Source organism: Acinonyx jubatus, chromosome A2 (genome assembly GCF_027475565.1).
Source record: "Acinonyx jubatus isolate Ajub_Pintada_27869175 chromosome A2, VMU_Ajub_asm_v1.0, whole genome shotgun sequence".
NCBI classification, from domain to species: domain Eukaryota; kingdom Metazoa; phylum Chordata; class Mammalia; order Carnivora; family Felidae; genus Acinonyx; species Acinonyx jubatus.
In genome coordinates, this window is record NC_069383.1 from 120,397,499 (window position 1) to 120,416,169 (window position 18,671).

Genomic DNA, 18,671 nt, shown 5'->3' on the forward strand with positions numbered 1-18,671 from the left:
ACTTGTGGCTCAAACTCACTAACCTTGAGATCTTGACCTGAGCCAAAGTCAGATGCTTAACCAACTGAGCCACCCAGGTGCCACCATACAATTACATTATAAACAGGGGAGGCTAAAGGGATATAAAAGGAGATACGTTTTCTATGTTTCACTGGAATTGGTAAAATAACACCAGTAGACTCTGATGTTTTATATCATCACAGTTTTATATATATGTTTACATGTCACATATATATCTGTAATGTAGATATAAATGATAAGATATAAACTGTGATTTATATATAAAACTGTGATCTATATATAAAACTGTGATAATATACATGTATACACACACACACACACACACATATATATATATATATAAATGTACACTCAAAACTCTATAGGTAAGTAAAAATGGATTTCTTAACAAAAATGTTTAGGTAATATATAGGAAGACAGGAAAAAGCAAACAGAAACAAAATCATAGAGAACTGACAGAAAACAACAAAATGGTAGATTTAAGTTCTAACATATCAATAATTTCATTAAAAGTACATGCTCTAAATATATCAGTTAAGAGACAGATTGGCAGTGGGGACTAAAAAATATAACCTAATTATATACTGTCTACAAGAAACTCATTTAAAATATAATGATATAAGTGGACTGAAAACAAAATGTTGGGGGACACCTGGGTAGCTCAGTTAGTTAAGTGTCCAACTTCGGCTCAGGTCATAATCTCATGGTTCGTGAGTTTGAGCCCTGCGTTGGACTCTGTGCTGACAGCTCAGAGCCTGGAGCTTGCTTCGGATTCTGTGTGTCCCTCTCTCTATGCCCCTCCTCTGTTAGCACTCTGTCTGTCTCTCAAAAACAAATAAACCTTAAAAAAAAAAATAAAATGTTGGGACAAGAGATACAAACATTAATCAAAAGAAAGCAGGGATGGCTATATTAATACATAAAGTAGACTTCAAAAAAATTTTCATGTTTACTTTTGAGAGAGACAGACATAGTGTGAGCAGGGGAGGGGCAGAGAAAGAAGGAGGCAATTTGAAGCAGGCTTCAGGCTCTGAGCTGTCAGCATAGGACATGGGGCTTGAACCCATGAACCATGAGATCATGACCTGAGCTGAAGTTGGAAGCTTAAATGATTGAGCCACCCACACACTCCTATAAAGTAGACTTTAAAGCAAAGCAAGTTTCCAGAGTCAAGGAAGGATATTCTATAGTGATAAAATGGTTAATCTAACAAGAGGAAATAGAAATACTTAAGAATTTTTTTTAATGTTTATTTTTGAGAGAGAGAGAGAGAGACAGAGTGCGAGCAGGGGAGGGGCAGAGAGAGAGGGAGACACAGAATCTGAAGCAGGCTCTAGGCTCTGAGCTGTCAGACAGAGCCTGATGTGGGGCTCTAACTCATGGTCCATGACCTGAGCCAAAGTCAGATGCTTAACTGACTGAGCCACCCAGGTGCCCCAGGAAATAGTAATACTAAACGTGTATATACCATTGAATACAGCTGAGACATATGAAGCAAAAACTAATTTAACAGAACATTCAAAGAAGAAATAGACCAATCCACAATTGTAGCTGGAAACTTTCATGCCCCTTTCTCAACAATTGATAGTATAATTACATAGAAAATCAGCAAGGACATAAAATAACAGTGATACAATCAGTAGATAGGATCTAACCAAGATTTCTAGAACAATTACCCTACAACAGCAGAATATCCATTCAAGTAGTCATGGAAAATATACCAATGGAGACCACATCCCACACCATCATATAAACCTCAGTACATTTAAAAAGTTTTAATTGTATATAGTCTCCAGCAACAGTGGAGTCACACTGGAAATCCATAACAGAAATAAAATAGGAAAATCTCCAAACACTTAGAAACTAAACAACACACTTCTAAATAATCCATGGGTCATAGGGCAAGCCTCGAGGTAAATCAAACAGTGCACTGAACTGAATGAGAATGAAGACGTAGATGAATGTGTTACCAGCGAGGAGTGGCCCACATGGCATCCTCCCGTGCCCCAGGGCCAGATGCTCGCTCCAGGTAACCAACTCCCCACTGGGACACCATGTATAAGAAAATCAGAATAAATGCTTGATTCCGTGTTATGTTCTAAGCAAAAGTGATAGTGCAATAGACTCTTACAGAAATGCCTCATGCCTCATTCTTTTTAATAGCTGTTTAGTAGTCCACACTGTGGACTTTATGAAACAGCATGTTTAATAGTAGTGCTTTTTGACTCTTTGCTGACTGATGAAAATTTGTCCAACTCTGTCCTTTCTGTTTTTTCCCTTGTCATTGTGTTGGGTATAAAAAGGAGGGACAGGGAAGTGTGTCCTGACTACACAAAATGTCGTTGTTAGTTCTCTTATGAAATACATCTTGGCAGGCCTTGAGCATGTTGGCCACCTTCCTTCCTGCAGGCTTGTTTCTCATTCAATAAGCCAGTCATACTGATGAGGGTTCTGTGGTATCTTGTGTGGATTTTTCATTATTGATGGCCTTCATGCCTTCCTACATGTTTTGAATGAAGATATATTCCCCTGCACTAACACTCAGAGATTGCTTCTTTATCTCTTTTCCTGAGAACTTTAGCTGCACCTTGGCCTTTTGGGATTATTGGGGCAGACATTTAGAACTTGCAGTTTTGGGGGCACCTGGGTGGTTCAGTTGGTTAAGCAACTGACTCTGGATTTTGGCTTAGGTCATGATTTCACAGTTGGTGAGATCAAGTCCTAAAAGTTTGTTAGTGTAACATTAAGCATTTAAGGCCATGGAAATACTGCGACCCTGCAGTGGAATGAAGAATAGACAGTGGCTTAGTCTGTGACTGTTTCTAAGTACCTGGAAATGCTTAGAAAACATGAACTTCTGACCACATAGTTAAAATTTGCAAGTCAACCCAAAGCTATCTACACATTCAATGCAATCCCAATCAAAATTGCACCAGCATTCTTCTCGAAGCTAGAACAAACAATCCTAAAATTCATATGGAACCACAAAAGGCCCCGAATAGCCAAAGTAATTTTGAAGAAGAAGACCAAAGCAGGAAGCATCACAATCCCAGACTTTAGCCTCTACTACAAAGCTGTCATCATCAAGACAGCGTGGTATTGGCACAAAAACAGACACATAGACCAATGGAATAGAATAGAAGCCCCAGAACTAGACCCACAAATATATGGCCAACTGATCTTTGACAAAGCAGGAAAGAACATCCAATGGAAAAAAGACAGTCTAACAAATGGTGCTGGGGGAACTGGACACCAACATGCAGAAGGTTGAAACTAGACCACTTTCTCACACCATTCACAAAAATAAACTCAAAATGGATAAAGGACCTGAATGTGAGACAGGAAACCATCCAAACCCTAGAGGAGAAAGCAGGAAAAGACCTCTCTGACGTCAGCCATAGCAATTTCTTACTTGACACATACCCAAAGGCAAGGGAATTAAAAGCAAAAATGAACTACTGGGAACTTATGAAGATAAAAAGCTTCTGCACAGCAAGGAAATAATCAACAAAACTAAAAGGCAACCAACAGAATGGGAAAAGATATTTGCAAATGACATATCGGACAAAGGGCTAGTATCCAAAATCTATAAAGGGCTCACCAAACTCCATACCCAAAAAACAAATAATCCAGTGAAGAAATGGGCAGAAAACATGAATAGACACTTCTCTAAAGAAGACATCCAGATGGCCAGCAGGCACATGAAAAGATGCTCAACGTCGCTCCTCATCAGGGAAATACAAATCAAAACCACACTCAGATATCACCTCACGCCAGAGTGGCCAAAATGAACAAATCAGGAGACTCTAGATGCTGGAGAGGATGTGGAGAAACAGGAACCCTCTTGCACTGTTGGTGGGAATGCAAACTGGTACAGCCACTCTGGAAAACAGTGTGGAGTTTCCTCAAAAAAATTAAAAATAGATTTACCCTATGATCCAGCAATAGTACTGCTAGGAATTTACCCAAGGGATACAGGAGTACTGATGCATAGGGGCACTTGTACCCCAATGTTTATAGCAGCACTCTCAACAATAGCCAAATTATGGAAAGAGCCTAAATGTCCATCAACTGATGAATGGATAAAGAAATTGTGGTTTATATACACAATGGAGTACTACGTGCCAATGAGAAAGAATGAAATATGGCCCTTTGTAGGAACGTGGATGGAACTGGAGAGTGTTATGCTAAGTGAAATAAGCCATACAGAGAAAGACAAATACCATATGGTTTCACTCTTATGTGGATCCTGAGAAACTTAACAGAAACTCATGGGGGAGGGGAAGGAAAAAAAAAAGAGGTTAGAGTGGGAGACAGCCAAAGCATAAGAGACTCTTAAAACTTGAGAACAAACTGAGGGTTGATGGGGGTTGGGAGGGAGGGGAGGGTGGGTGATGGATATTGAGGAGGGCGCCTTTTGGGATGAGCACTGGGTGTTGTATGGAAACCAATTTGACAATAAATTTCATATATTGAAAAATCTTTAACTTCAAAAAAAAAATTTGCAAGTCAGTGTGTTAACCATGCTTGGAGAAAACATGATTCTTTTAACTTCTGCCACTTTTGTCTGAGCCCTTGACACTAGACAAGTAGTTGTCAAGAAAAAGGAAAACTAAGATAGGCAGCATTATTCAACCGTCTCTTGTGTTCAGTAGACAAAAAGTAGGCAGCTGTGTGATTAGTTGATTTTTTTTTGCATAATAGGGGAAAAGCAAAAAGAATCTTGTAGCCCCCAAACTTCCCGTATGTGGTTCTGGTTTGTAGGAGGTTATTGGTACTTCTCAGATGTTCTTTGCATGGCTAATCTGATGTTGAGGCCCTTTTATCCTGGCAACTGAAGTTTTAGGATGTTCATTTCCAGTGCACTTCTATCCAAAGCTCTCCTTAGAAAAAATAGTCTTACCTCTTGGCTGGCTGTTTCTGGCTTCAATTTTCATTACAGTGGTAGTCACTGTGTGTTCTTGCCTCCTCTTAGGGATTGTCCAATTTCCTCCATTTCTGGTCCCATTACAGGGAGTGTAATGGACTCAAACCAGCTGCCTGGGTGTGAATCCTTGTTCTGCCACTTGCTTAACTTACATCAGAAGTTGTTATGGAGGGGCGCCTGGGTGACTCAGTCAGTTAAGTGTCTGGCTTTGGCTCAGGTCATGATCTCACGGTTCATGAGTTCAAGCCCTGTGTCCGGGCTCTGTGCTGACACTTCAGAGCCTGGAGCCTGCTTCGGATTCCGTGTCTCCCTCTCTTTCTGCCCCTCCCTCACTCACATTTTGTCTCTCTCAAAAATAAACAAACATTAAAAATTTAAAAAAAAAAAAAGTTGTTGTTATAGAGAGGGGTACCTGGCTGGCTCAGTTGGTGGAGCATGTGACTCTTGATCTTGGGGTTGTGAGTTTGAGCCCCATGTTGAGTACAGAGATTACTTAAAACTAAAATCTTTAAAAAAAGTTGTTACGGAGATTACATGGGTTAATATTTGCATCCATGCTTGGTTCATAGTAAGCACTATATAAATCTTTTTGGAAAAGATAAACTGTGTTCTATATCTTGATTGTGGTGGTCGTTACATGCCTATACATTTGTCAAAATTCATCAGGCATGTGCATTTAAAAAGGCTTAACAAGGTTAAAGTTTACTGTACGTAAATTATACCTCAATAAACCTGACCTAAATTTTTTTTAAAAGATAAAAGGCAAATTTCCTCAGTCAGCAAAGGGTTTACTAGGTGTTACACAGTAGGATTATAAAAACATAATTCAAAGAGACTAGCCAGTCTAGTTGAACAAGTCAGTTGTTATGCAGGATAAATTTGCATATCAGCTTGAGAAGGTGATATAAAAGATACTGCCAAGCAGCTTGTTAGTCATCTAGGTGAGAAATTTTATTACAGGGGTTTAGAGGTGAGATTGCTTACTATAGTCATAAAGATTTTATCAAAGTGGGAACCTGAGCGGGACCTTAAAGGATGGGTAGGATTTGGAGAGGTGGGCATTTGGGAAGGTGCATGGGTTCAGGGTGCATGGGTTCACGGGTTTTCTGCCCACAGGTGGAAAAGCACGTAGAAAGTTAAGGCAGCTGTGGAAGAGCTGGTTGGACTAAAATGAACTCTCGGCCAGTCTCTGAGGAGCATCTGTGTTCTCTGGGCTAATGAGTTCTCTTAATCCACAGAAAGGCCCCCCTTCTGGGAAAGACCGGGTGAAGAAAGGTGGATCCTACATGTGCCATAAGGTGAGTCAGGTCATTACATTCTGTTTTGGTGTACTCACAGCTCATTAATGGAACCACTGTCATTAGCCCTAAAATGTCCCATCACTTCTGTGAATATATACCTATCTTCATCAAAACCAAAAAAAAAAAAAAAAAAAAAAAAAATAGTCATCTCAAATTTGGACACAGGCATGGGGAAAAACAGCAGAGGTTGTGAATCTTTTGTTAACCAAATTCCATCTGTTGAAACTTGATCCCTTTGAGAGACCTTTATTGTCCCCTGAACCAGGGTGGGCTATATACTATTTCCAGCATGCTTATTTGGAAGTACACCCTTAATTTATTTGAGATTATATCTGGATACTCTGTGGAGATTAAGGTAGGGTTAGAAATGGAGGGTGGATTGTGCTGTACTGGAATGGAAACATCACAAATGTTCTAGGTATAATGGGTGTGCTCTATGAAATAAGCATCCATCTCAAAGAGTGTTTCTGCTCTTTGGGCTATGATTTCAGTGTCAGAACTGGTTGTTCTTGGGTAGTCGGCGTGAGTTGGTGTTTCATGAATAACCTTTTTAAGGAGTTTGGAAATTGAATACCACCTCTCCCTTTTTTCTTTAAATCATATATTTTTAGTATCTCCAACACTTGAGCTTCTTTCTATCCCTATGCAAAGATGGCATTTTGCAGATGGTTATTACAAGAAGTTTCCTATGGTAATTCAGTCAGTCCAGGCAGTTAGAGACTTAAAACAACCTATCAGGGCTCCACGTTAAGTTACTAATTTAACGATGGATGTACTATCAAACTTTACCTTAAAACTGTGGTTCTCAAACTTTATTGCATGTTATAATCATCTGGGATCCATAAAAAAGACTGTTGCCTGTTTCCCCACTCACTTCATTTTGATTTCTCTGGAGTGTGGCCTGGGCTTCAGGATTTTAAAGGTCTCAAGGGGTTTAAAACATTCTGCAAAGTTTGGAAACCACTAGTCTATAGAGAATCTCTGGGGGTGCTCAGTCAGTTGAGCATCTGATTTTGATTCAGGTCATGATCTCGCAGTTTGTGGTTTCAAGCCTCACCTCGGGTTCTGTGCTGACAGCTCAGAGCCTGGAGCCTGCTTCAGATTCTATGTCTCCCTTTCTGTCTGCTCCTCCCCACTCACACTCTGTCTTTGTCTCAAAAATAAATAAACATAAAAAAATGTTTTTAAGAGAATCTCTGTAGATTGTATGTGTGTCTTCTGTATTTCTTAAAAATTTTAATCCAGTTATTTAAGTGAGGTTTATAATTGAGTTTATTTTATGCTTTACACCTACATTTATAACAAGATGCATAGAAATTTATCTTTACAATTCTAATTTTAACTTGAAATAAAAATATTGCCTTAGGTCACCCAGTACTTTTAAATGTTCACATACATTAGTCTTTAGTCCCAGATTTTTTCTCTTATTCAAGCTGTTACTTCAAGTATATTGAATCCTCTTACTGGGGAAATGGAATTCCATGAAAAACAGGTGAATTTCTCTTTGAAGAATAGTATCTCAAAACCTTAATTACCTCCAGTTGTGTTTCTGACATATGGCACTTTTAAAAATTGAGAATCCATTTACTCTGTAAGAATTGAGGACCAGAAGATTTTCCCTCAAGAAAGTAAGAGAAAATGAAGCTTGTTAAAAACATTTAAGTGTGAACACTAAATGTATTTCATTGCCATGCATATGAATGTGTTTACTTTAACATTTAATATTATTTGCTTATTTTAAATCTGTATTTACATAAGCTTCTCAGTTTATTATTTTAAAATATTTTTTATCCTAATACATGTTTTTAATAAATAAATATACGTGGTATAATTGGTTTATCTTGTGTTCTGCAACCTTTGTCAACTCATTTGTACTAGTAATGTTTTTGTAGATTCTGTTGGTTTTTCTGCATAGCTGGTTATATCATCTGTGAATATAGACAATTTTACTTCTTTTAAAATATTTATTTTTTCTTGCCATATTGCATTAGCTAGAACCTTCAGTATAGCATTGAATATGACTGGTAAGAACAGACATTTTTGCCTCATTTTTTATCTTAAGGGGACAAAAAATCAACTTTTCAAAATTAGTTATATTAGCTATAGTGTTTTCAGAGATGTTCTGTATAAGTTCAAGGAAGTTTCCTTCTATTCCTAGCTTCTTGAGAATTTTTATCAGAAATAGATATAAATTTTGCTGGATGCCTTTTCTGCAGCTGTTGAGATGTTTATATGGTTTTTCTTTTTCACTCTGTTAATATGGTGAATACATTCATAGATTTTCAGTTTTCAAATGTTAAACCATCTTTGCCTTCCTAGAGTGTGCTAATTTAGGTATGATGTATTATCATGAGGTATGATGTATTATGTATAAATTATGGTTTCAGTTTGTTAAAATGTTGAGCATTTTTGCATATATGTTCATGATTGGTATTGGTCTCTTGTTTTCTTGTTGGGTTTTGGTATCAGTGTACTGTTGGATTTATACATTGAATTGGTAAATATTCCCTTATCTTCAATTTTCTGGAATAGTTCATGTAGAATTAGCAGTATTTCTTCCTTAAATGTTTGATAGAATTCCCCCACCCCAGGGAAACCATTTAGGAGTAGAGTTGTAACCATAAAATTAATTTAGTTAATAGCTACAAGGTTATGCAGATTATATTTCCTCTTGATTAATCTCTGGGAATTTGTGTCTTTAAGGAATTTGTTTATTTCATCTGAGTTGTTGAATTTACTGGCAAAATCTCTGCCCTGCTGTTTTTCCATTTATATTTAATGTGATTATTGATATGGCTGAATTTAAATTTGCCCTTTTGATATTTTTAGTCTTTTTTGTCTCATCTGTTTCTTTTCTCTGTTTTTGACCTCTTTTGGTTAAGCATTTGTTATCGCTCTATTCTCTCTCCTTTGGTTTATTAGCTAAAACTCTTTGTCTTAAAATTTTAGGGTTTCATTTAGAGTTTATATTACATATCTTTAGCTTTTCTTAATCTACTTGCAAGATAAATTTTAATTTAGTTATGCTCAGAGTGATAGAGTATTCTAGAAGAGGAATAGCAGAGTAACAAAACATGGTTAGATCCATGGGATTTTTCAGAAAACAAAACAAAACAAAACAGTAGCTCTAGGATCTTGGTCAAGTTAATTGTAGATGATGGAGGTAATTAACATCAGTCTGTCAGGAGAAACAGCACAGTGTTGGCTGTGAATTGCTTTCAGAGCACTTATCCTTTCCACTAGATTAAGAGTGGCAGCTATTATTAAATTATTGAGCTATAGACTCTGAAATTAGATCTGAGTTGGAGTTCTATAACTTCTTGCTAGTCTGTTGTCTTAGGAAAATTACTTATCCTTTCTCAGCCTCAGTTTTCACGTTTGTAAAATGCACACCATAATTGCACCTACTGTATGGTTCTTATGAGTAAAGAATGGACCAAGTATATAAGCATGACTAATACCATCATCATTAACCATCATGTTTGTTATCATTAGATTGTTTTTTCCCCTCTCCTTTTGAATAAGGAGCCAACCAATGAACTAACTTGAGAGGCAGAATCCTTGAAATGATTCTTTCGGCATAGATGAAGATCAGTAAAAGAAAGGAAATTGCTGTAAAGAAAAATAAATGTTGAAGTTCATTTTGAAAAAAATCACCCTGCTTAGAAGAGGACTTACTTTTGATCACAGACCAGAGCTAGTTGGCATGATTAAAGTAAGCTCTGATGATTATTCATAACTTTTTGAAAGTCCATCTGAAGTACAGCTTTAGTAATGAGAAGAGAGCACAGAATGAAAAACTATGAGTCAACACAGCATTGGGTTAAGAGCCTAGACTCTGAAATGGGATTGAAAAGGCATGGATCCACCACTTACAAAACCGGGTGACCCTAGGCACACTATTAGCATCTCTGTGCCTCAATTTTTCCTGTGTATACAATGCAGATGTGAATAATACCTTCCTCAGAGGATTATTGGGAGGGCTAAGTGAATTAATACATGTGAACTTTTTAGAACAGTTCATATAGTAAGTACTCAAGAAATATTAGCTGTTGTTCTTGGATGTTGTTAGACTAATCCCTGTGGGGTATTTATCCCAACTCATAATATGGAGGAAATCCTCACTCTCCTGCCATTTTACACCAAGATTACTAAGAAAGGAGTTGATTTAGTTGTCAATGGCAAGAGCAGTGGATGTGAAATTGAGAGACCAGGATTCTGCTGAGGTGATTTTATATAATGATTTCTTTTTTTTCACAATGAGCTATAATTTCCTTAAAACTTCCCTTTATTCCTGAAACTTATCTTCTCATAAAAACCATATTGCTGTCCCACTTGACTTCAGAGCCCCAAGGCTGGTAAGTCATTATCTTAAATGGATTGTTTCTGAGTCCAGGATCACATTCTTAGTGTAGATATTGAGATCAGTTTTACACAATAATTATCCATTTTAATGAAAAGGGGCTGATACAGGTCCTTGCCACTACCTGTGTTCTTAATTAGTAAAATGACCCATATTTCAGCCACTCAAAGACCTAACATCATTAATAACCATTTTTGGTGCTAAAAGTAGAGTTGGAAAAAAAGGAAAAGCAATGAGGACATTAAAATCAGGCCATTTTCTGCTTTAAATATGTGTTCCATTAGTTGCCCATTATTCGAATTTAAAATGAACTACTTACTAATAAATGTTTCCTGAGTGAATGAGTTCATTTGAAATGGAATGATGATGTGAACGGTCTCTCTTATGGTGGTCCTGACCTCCCAAACTTTAATTTACAGTGAGCCTTGCTTTTTAGGGCTCAATTCTTCACAGCCATTTAGGTTAATGGAAGATTTTAGGGTCTGCTGTGATCTCATAAAGACTAGCTCTTTTTGTTGTCACTGATTTTAAGCTTGTTTGTTTTACAGAAGCAAACATTCATTACATGAAAATTAGAAAATAATAAACATAAAAATGAAAATAAAAACCACTCATCCTGCTTCCTGAAGTAAACTGTTGATAGTATTTTACCCACACTTTTTGGTACACTTCTATTTCTTCCCCCCCCCAAATGGAATTATTCATTATGTGCCAGGGTCTTCAGATACGGCTGTTGTAAAAATCTCTTACGTATCATGGATCTTTTTTCTACTATCTTATGTCACAGCCTCACGTTCCTTCTGAACACAGTGCTCCGGGCAGGCATGGTTTGTCAGAGTTGTTACAGCCTGCGTTTTGTGGCATATGGACAACATCTTATTTTAAAATAGTTTTTTATATAATTTGAGGGATAAGTTGCATATAGAAATATGCCATCCAACAAAGACCTTAGTCCCATGCCTTCCTACACATATTCCTCATTTTTCCCATTTTTATAGCAAATACCTTTGGCATTTATGTAGCAAATGCACAGTTGACCCTTGAACAATGTAGCACTTAGGGGCATCAACCCCCCAGGCAGTCAAAAAGCCACATAAAACTTTTAACTCTCCCCAAACTTAACTACTAGTAACTTCCTGTTGACCAGAAGCCTTATCAAGCACATAGTTGATTAACACACATTTTGTGTGTTATATGTATTACATACTGTATTCTTTAAAAACTTTTTTTAATGCTTATTTATTTTTGAGGGAGAGACAGAGCACGCGTGGGGGAGGGGCAGAGAGAGAGGGAGACACAGAATCTCAAGCAGGCTCCAGGCTCTGAGCTGTCAGCACAGAGACCAACGCGGGGCTCAAACACATGGACCAGAAGATCATGACCTGAGCCGAAGTCGGACACTTAACCGACTGAGCCACCCAGGCTCCCCTTACATACTGTATTCTTAAAGTAAGTTAGAGAAAAGAAAACAATAAGAAAATTATAAGGAGAAGAGGAAATACATTTACAGTAGTCCTGTATTCATTGAAAAACTGTACCTAAATGGAACTGTGTAGTTCAGACCCATGTTGTTCAAGGGTCAGCTGTAAATCCATATTCGGATACTGGCAGTATTATCTTTCCAACATAAGGTTTTAAGACCTGTAGAGAAGCTGGCTATTGCTTTTGTTTTAGTGAGAAAGCAGATGAACCCCAAAATGTCAGGTAAGACAAAGGTAGTTTCTATAATTAAGAGTGTTATGTTCATTATAAAGTAACAGTTACAGTAACTTCCATGTGTCTGATGCTTTGCTTTTTTATGTCAAGAGAAGATAAAGGATTTTTAAAAATGTCTTTTAATGTTTATTTTATTTATATATTTATATACAGAGAGAGAACGAGTGGGGAAGGGGCAGAGACAGAGGGAGAGAGAATCCCGAGCAGGCTCTGCACTTAGCAGTGCACAACCTGTGAGACGAGACACTCAACCGACTGAGCCACCCAGGTGCCCCAAGATGAAGCATTTTGACATTTTCCCATTAATAGCCCCATTTCATCGATGGGGGGACAGATTGAGAAAGGCTTTACCTGAGGTTAAATCGCTAATGCGTCTTGGATTTTGCTCTTTCTTTTCATAAATTAGTGCAATGTTTGTCATGATTTCCATTTGTATAAAGCCCAAATTCTTTCTGGTGAAAAGACCACCTGTAATGTAATTCCATCCTATTTACCCATGTTTCCTGCTTTTTATCACTTATTGTCTTTATACAGTGATTGTTTTTGCCTGGAATTACTGTTCTCCAAACCTTTGGGCAACTCAGCTCATCTGGCACCACCTCAGATAGGCCTTCCCAGGACACCTTGTCTAAAGTAGCCACCTAGTCAGTGCCACTCCTGTCTCCCTATTTTACTTTCTTCCAAGCTGACCACTACCAGAAACCATCTTGAATTTATCCATTCATTTATTGTCTAACTAATCCCTGTTGAATGTAAGCTTCTTGAAGACAGTTGCATTGTCTATCTTGTTCCCCATCTTATCCCTCGTGCCCAGAATAGCATCTAGCATGTTGTGAAATCTCAAATATTTAATGAGTAAATAAACCCTGCTCTGACATGATCAGGCTATGGCCTTGCTATCCCCTTAAGTTGCCTGAATTTTTCCATTTTCATGCCTCTGCTGTCATTGTCTTCTCTACTTAATATACCTTCTTTCTTCCTTTCTGAATTCTATAAATCATTGCTGCTCAAACTGCAGCCTATTGGTCCCATAGCATCAGCAGCACCTAAAAGCTTGTTAGAAATGCAAATTCTTGGACTCTGCACCACATGTACTGAATCAGAACCTTTAGGTGTCTGGCCTGGGAATAGGTACTTAAGCTCTTCAGGCTATTCTTTTTTTTTTTTTTTTTTTTTAATTTAAATCCAAGTTAGTTAACATAATAGTGTAATAATGATTTCAGGAATAGAATTTAGTGAGTCATCACTTACATATAACACCCCATGCTCATTCCAACAAGGCCCTCCTTAATTCTCCTTGCCCATTTAGCCCATCCCCTCATCCAGCACCCCTCCAGCAACCCTCAATTTGTTGTCTCTATTTAAGAGTCTCTTATGGTTTGTCTTCCTCTCTGTTATTTTTGCTTCCCTTCCCCTATTTTATTGTTTCTTTTTTTTTTTTTTAATTTTTTTTTTCAACGTTTATTTATTTTTGGGACAGAGAGAGACAGAGCATGATGGGCGAGGGGCAGAGAGAGAGGGAGACACAGACTCGGAAACAGGCTCCAGGCTCTGAGCCATCAGCCCAGAGCCCGACGCGGGGCTTGAACTCACGGACCGCGATATCGTGACCTGGCTGAAGTCGGACGCTTAACCGACTGTGCCACCCAGGCGCCCCTATTGTTTCTTAAATTCCACATATGAGCAAAATTATATAATTATCTTACTCTGACTTATTTCACTTAGCCTAATACATTCTAGTTCCATCCACATTGTTGCAAATGGCAAGATTTCATTCTTTTTGATTGTCTTCAGGATATTCTTAAATGTATACTCAAGTGAGAAGACCGCTGCTGTAATTATGTCAGTCCAGCCATGGCCCGGTTTTGCCTTCTAGAAATCTTTACTAAAGACTTTGGCATTCTACAAGGGACAATTCCTTCACCTGAATTAGTAAAACAAAACAAAACAAAACAAAACAAAACAAAACAAAAAAACCCCCCAAAACAAAAAACCTCAGACTCTTTTAACCCTAGCCTGTTTTATAACCGTTTGATGTACAGCCATTGTTTCCGCAACCAGCCTGTGATCTGCAGCAGGACAGGACCATGCGTACGGTCAGGCTTCCTCTAGGCTGTGCACAACAGGCAATCAGGAAGTGCTTGCTTGTTTTCTGCCATGTGTGGTGCAGTTATGGAACAAGAATGTCCATGTCTAGATGCCTGCCTCTCCCTGAATTCGATTCTTGCTCCAGTATCAAATTCACTACACATAGTTGGTAGCACAGAGTCCTGGATTGTCCCCCTGAGTTTGATTCTAGAAATACCAAAGCACTGCTTGACAGCAGCCTGGTGAGTAGGGCCTCTGTGGGATGAGGCTTCTGCTGCATCCCCCTGTGTGATAAACTAGACATTTTAGAGCTGCACGCCAGGCACAGGCAGTATAGCAGATGCCATCAGCTTTTCACTCTTCCAGGTATATTTTTTTATTCATCTTCCCTCTCTCTGCCTGAGTATTGGTAATATGTTATATTCCTCACTGACCACAGGGAAAATGAGAAAATTGGTTGCTACTGTTTCACTATCTATGGAAGACAAACCACTGTGTCTTTCTTTTTATGATAGATGTACTCTGGAGAATTTCTGTGGCAGCTTTGGAGATAATTTTTTTTATTTTTAATTAAGAAATGTTTTTAATGTTTTTTTGATTTGAGAGAGAGGAGGGGCAGAAGGAGAGAGTGAGAATCCCAAGTAGGTTCCATGCTCAACACAGAGCCTGATGAGGGGCTCAATCTCAACAACTGTGAGATCATGATCTGAGCTGAAATCAAGATCTCAGCTTAACTAACTGAGCCAACCAGGCACCTCAAGAGATCATTTTTATGCAGGTTAGAAACACTCACCTTTTGTTTGAGAAAGGAGAGTAAGAATTCAGAAAAAAATAAAAACCTCTTTCATGCAGACCTATTTCCCTCACCCCCCCCCACCGCCCCCCCGCAATGATCTCTCCTTCCTGAGTCCCAAAGTTTCTTTGTGTAGTAGTTTCTGTAACCACCTGGCAGAGGCTTTAGTTTCACTGGGCCGACTCAGCATTAATGCTCATGCTACACAAGATAACTAGTTTATTTTCATTCTCTGTTATTTTGGATCAAAGTACAGTCCTAGGATATGAAAGTTCTGTGCATAGTTGTTTTTGGAATGTGGAAACTTTTGATGTATTTAAGTCAGCTGTGGTTATTCACTGAATACCTACTAGGTGCCCATCCATGAGTGTTAGTCCTTCTTATTTGTGCAAGTATGCATGTACATGCAGGATGAATGCATTAGAGGTGGGAGAGGAGCATGAGATGTGCTGTCTTTCCATCTAGGAGTATAGAATCTTGCCTCGGAGGCACATGCACCATGGTCAGACCTGGGTTCGAATTCTGCTTCCTTCAACAACTATGTCATCTTGGATGACTCATTTAATTCCTCTGTGCTGTTATGATTAAATGAAATAACACTTGAAGTGTCTAACGTGCCTGACGTGTACTAGGTGCTCAGTGTCTGTGTGTGTGTGTGTTTGTGCACATGTATATATGTGTTCTCTGTCCCTGTAAAAGAAAACAGATACAAAACGTCCACACACACAGCAGTGTGTAGCCAATCCAAAAGCAGTGTATTTCAAAAAATGTTTTTCACAGCCTTTCATACTTTTTATGTTCCTAGGCTTGTTTTTTAACTTTTGCCAATCTGAATCAAAAAGAATGAAATCTTGCCATTAGTAGCTACGTGGATGGAACTAGAGGGCATTATGCTAAGTGAAATTAACCAGTCAGAGGAAGACAAATATCGCATGATTTTGCTCATATGAGGAATTTAAGATGCAAAACAGATGAACATAAGGGAAGGGAAGCAAAAATAATAAACAGGGCGGGGGACAAAACTAAGAGACTCTTAAATACAGAGAACAAACTGAGGGTTGCTGGAGGGGTTGTGGGTGGGGGGATGGGCTAAATGGGTAAGGGGCATTAAAGAAGACACTTGTTGGGAGGAGCACTGGGTGTTATACGTAGGGGATGAATCACTGGATTCTACTCTGAAATTATTATTGCACTATATGCTAACTAACTTGGATGTAAATTAAAAATAACTAAATAAAATTATTTTTTGTCAGTCTGTTGAATAATATGTTAATGGTACTCATAACTAATATTTCCTTGATTGCCATTTAGCTTTACTTTTTGCTTTAATGTCATATACTGTAAATGTAAAAATAACTTTTCAAATTATGAAAGTAACATACACTTATTGTGGGAAATTTGAAACTCCACTGCGCAAATATATTGTGGTCCGTTTTGAATCATCAGTCTTGTTTCCTTGACGTATGTAATTGTGTAGCTTGAGATCATACCACACACACAGTTTTGCATTCTGACTCTTTCATTTAACTGTGTGTGTATCGCGAGAACTCCTATGTCATTAAGTATTACATAAAAAACATGACTTTTAATGACTGCTGAGTAATCCAGCTTGTGGATGTGCATAACCTCTGTAGTCATCGGTTGTTCCTTTTTTTTTCTTTTAACTGTTCTAAGCAATGCTGGTACTAGCATCCTTGCACCGTGTCTCTGTCTGTTTATAAGGTAACTACTGGTCAAACTCTGGACGTGCTGCCCTCTTCAAAACATACGTGCTAAGTAGGCCCGAGGGGGTGTTTGGGGTGGGGCGGGGCGCGGGGAAGCCCTGTCTCCAGGTAGGCATGACTTCCCAGTAGCTGGTGCTCGGGTGCAACATGCATTTGACAGTTTAGAGCCTTTAAGCGAGAAACTAAGCACTCTCCCCTTTCCCTTCGTCTCTGTGCAGTCCTACTGCTATCGGTACCGCTGTGCCGCTCGAAGCCAGAACACACCCGACAGCTCTGCTTCCAACCTGGGCTTCCGCTGTGCGGCCAACCGTCAGCCCACCACGGGCTAAGAGCCAAGAAGAACCTTCCTACGCCCAGAAGTCGCATCTGCCCCGCCCTTGGCTTTCCTCAGAACGCTGAACAACCAACCTCGAGTGAAGAATCCCCACTCCGAGCTGGGTTACATACCTGCCCAGGGGCCAAAGGAGCTGCCTCGTGGGACCAGACTGCTGACCTGTGTCAGTGTGCGTGCTTTATGGTGTGGCGCACTTCTGGAGATCATCGCTGTGCTTGAGTTTGGAGAGTCTCTCAAAGAGGAAGGGGGTGAAGGAGACCCTGGGCGAAACTTCAGAAGGCATGGGTTCTTCCCAGGCTCTGCCACCAGGGCTAGACCTCAGGGTCCCACACATGACCTTCTGGAGCCTCCATGACCTCCTCTATCCAGTGGGGGGGATGCACAGCATGATCTCTGAGGCCTTCTCCAACAAATTCTATGCGTATATTAGATTCTATTGTGATTTCATAGTAAGAGTTTATGACAGATTATTTTTTAGCTATTTTTTTCCATGTGTGAACCTTGGGTAATACTAATCATGTAAAATAAGAGTTCTCTTATGTATTATTTTGAGAAAAGGATGGGGTGGTGGAAAAGGTGGTGGTGATGAGTCTTTATATTCATACTGCACTTTGTGTTTTCAAGGAAATCAGTGTCTTTTACATGGTTAGGATGAATCCCACGTGGGCCCCTGGTGGTGCACTCAAGTTCAGTCTGAACATGCAGGAATGTCTGTGGGGTGACTCTACTGTGCTTTATCTTTTAACATTAAGTGCCTTTGGTTCAGGGGGGCGGTTATAAGCCCTATATCCCCCCCTCTCCCCAAAGCCTTCGGTGAATGTGAAATGTATGCTACACGAAGAAACGTTTAATTCTAGATGGAGGAGAAGAGGAAAGAGAACCTTGAATTAACTCTATTCAGGGTATCCAGTATTTTATAATAGGGAAGTAGGACATCTTGTTGGCTGTGGAATATCAGATGCTCTGAATCCTGCACTATGTCGAATAAACTGGTATCTGCTAAAGGAGGCTTCCTTCTCCTCTTGTTTCTCTCCATTGTGTTTTCTTTTAAAGAAATGTCTTTGTGACATGTATGTATTTTGTTTGCTGTAAAGCTTTCATGTCCATTGGATACTTGACAACTTTGATGTGTGAGCAGTTTGCAGGAATTTTTGTTCCAGAAAGCAAAACTATTTGGCCAGGAACCTTATTATAACCTTGCTTCTTTGTGCCTCAGTAGATGGGGCAGAGGCAGGGGCGTTTGCCTCGGTTGGTGGTCCTGAAAAACCCGACAGTTTCGCTTGTCAGGAGAGCACCTTGTTCTAAAGCGATGGTTCTCAACCAGATGTCCCTTCATCAGGATCCCATCCTGATTCCCCAGCCCTTGAAGACCCCCAAAAGACGGGTCATTTGAAAGAAATGGCT

At 39.1% G+C, this 18,671-nt stretch overlaps 1 protein-coding gene across 2 annotated transcripts in view; it reads left to right on the plus strand.

Annotated features, from left to right (window-relative positions):
* SUMF1 (sulfatase modifying factor 1) overlaps positions 1 to 18,274 on the plus strand; it is a 94,591-nt gene extending 76,317 nt beyond the window's left edge. For both annotated transcript variants that reach the window (XM_053219030.1, XM_027042518.2), the window contains 2 exons: positions 6,187 to 6,246; positions 17,152 to 18,274. In XM_053219030.1, coding sequence (XP_053075005.1) covers positions 6,187 to 6,246; positions 17,152 to 17,262 — 171 coding nt within the window. In that variant the 3' untranslated portion in view covers positions 17,263 to 18,274. The remainder of the gene's footprint in view (positions 1 to 6,186; positions 6,247 to 17,151) is intronic.
* Positions 18,275 to 18,671: the final 397 nt, after the last annotated feature.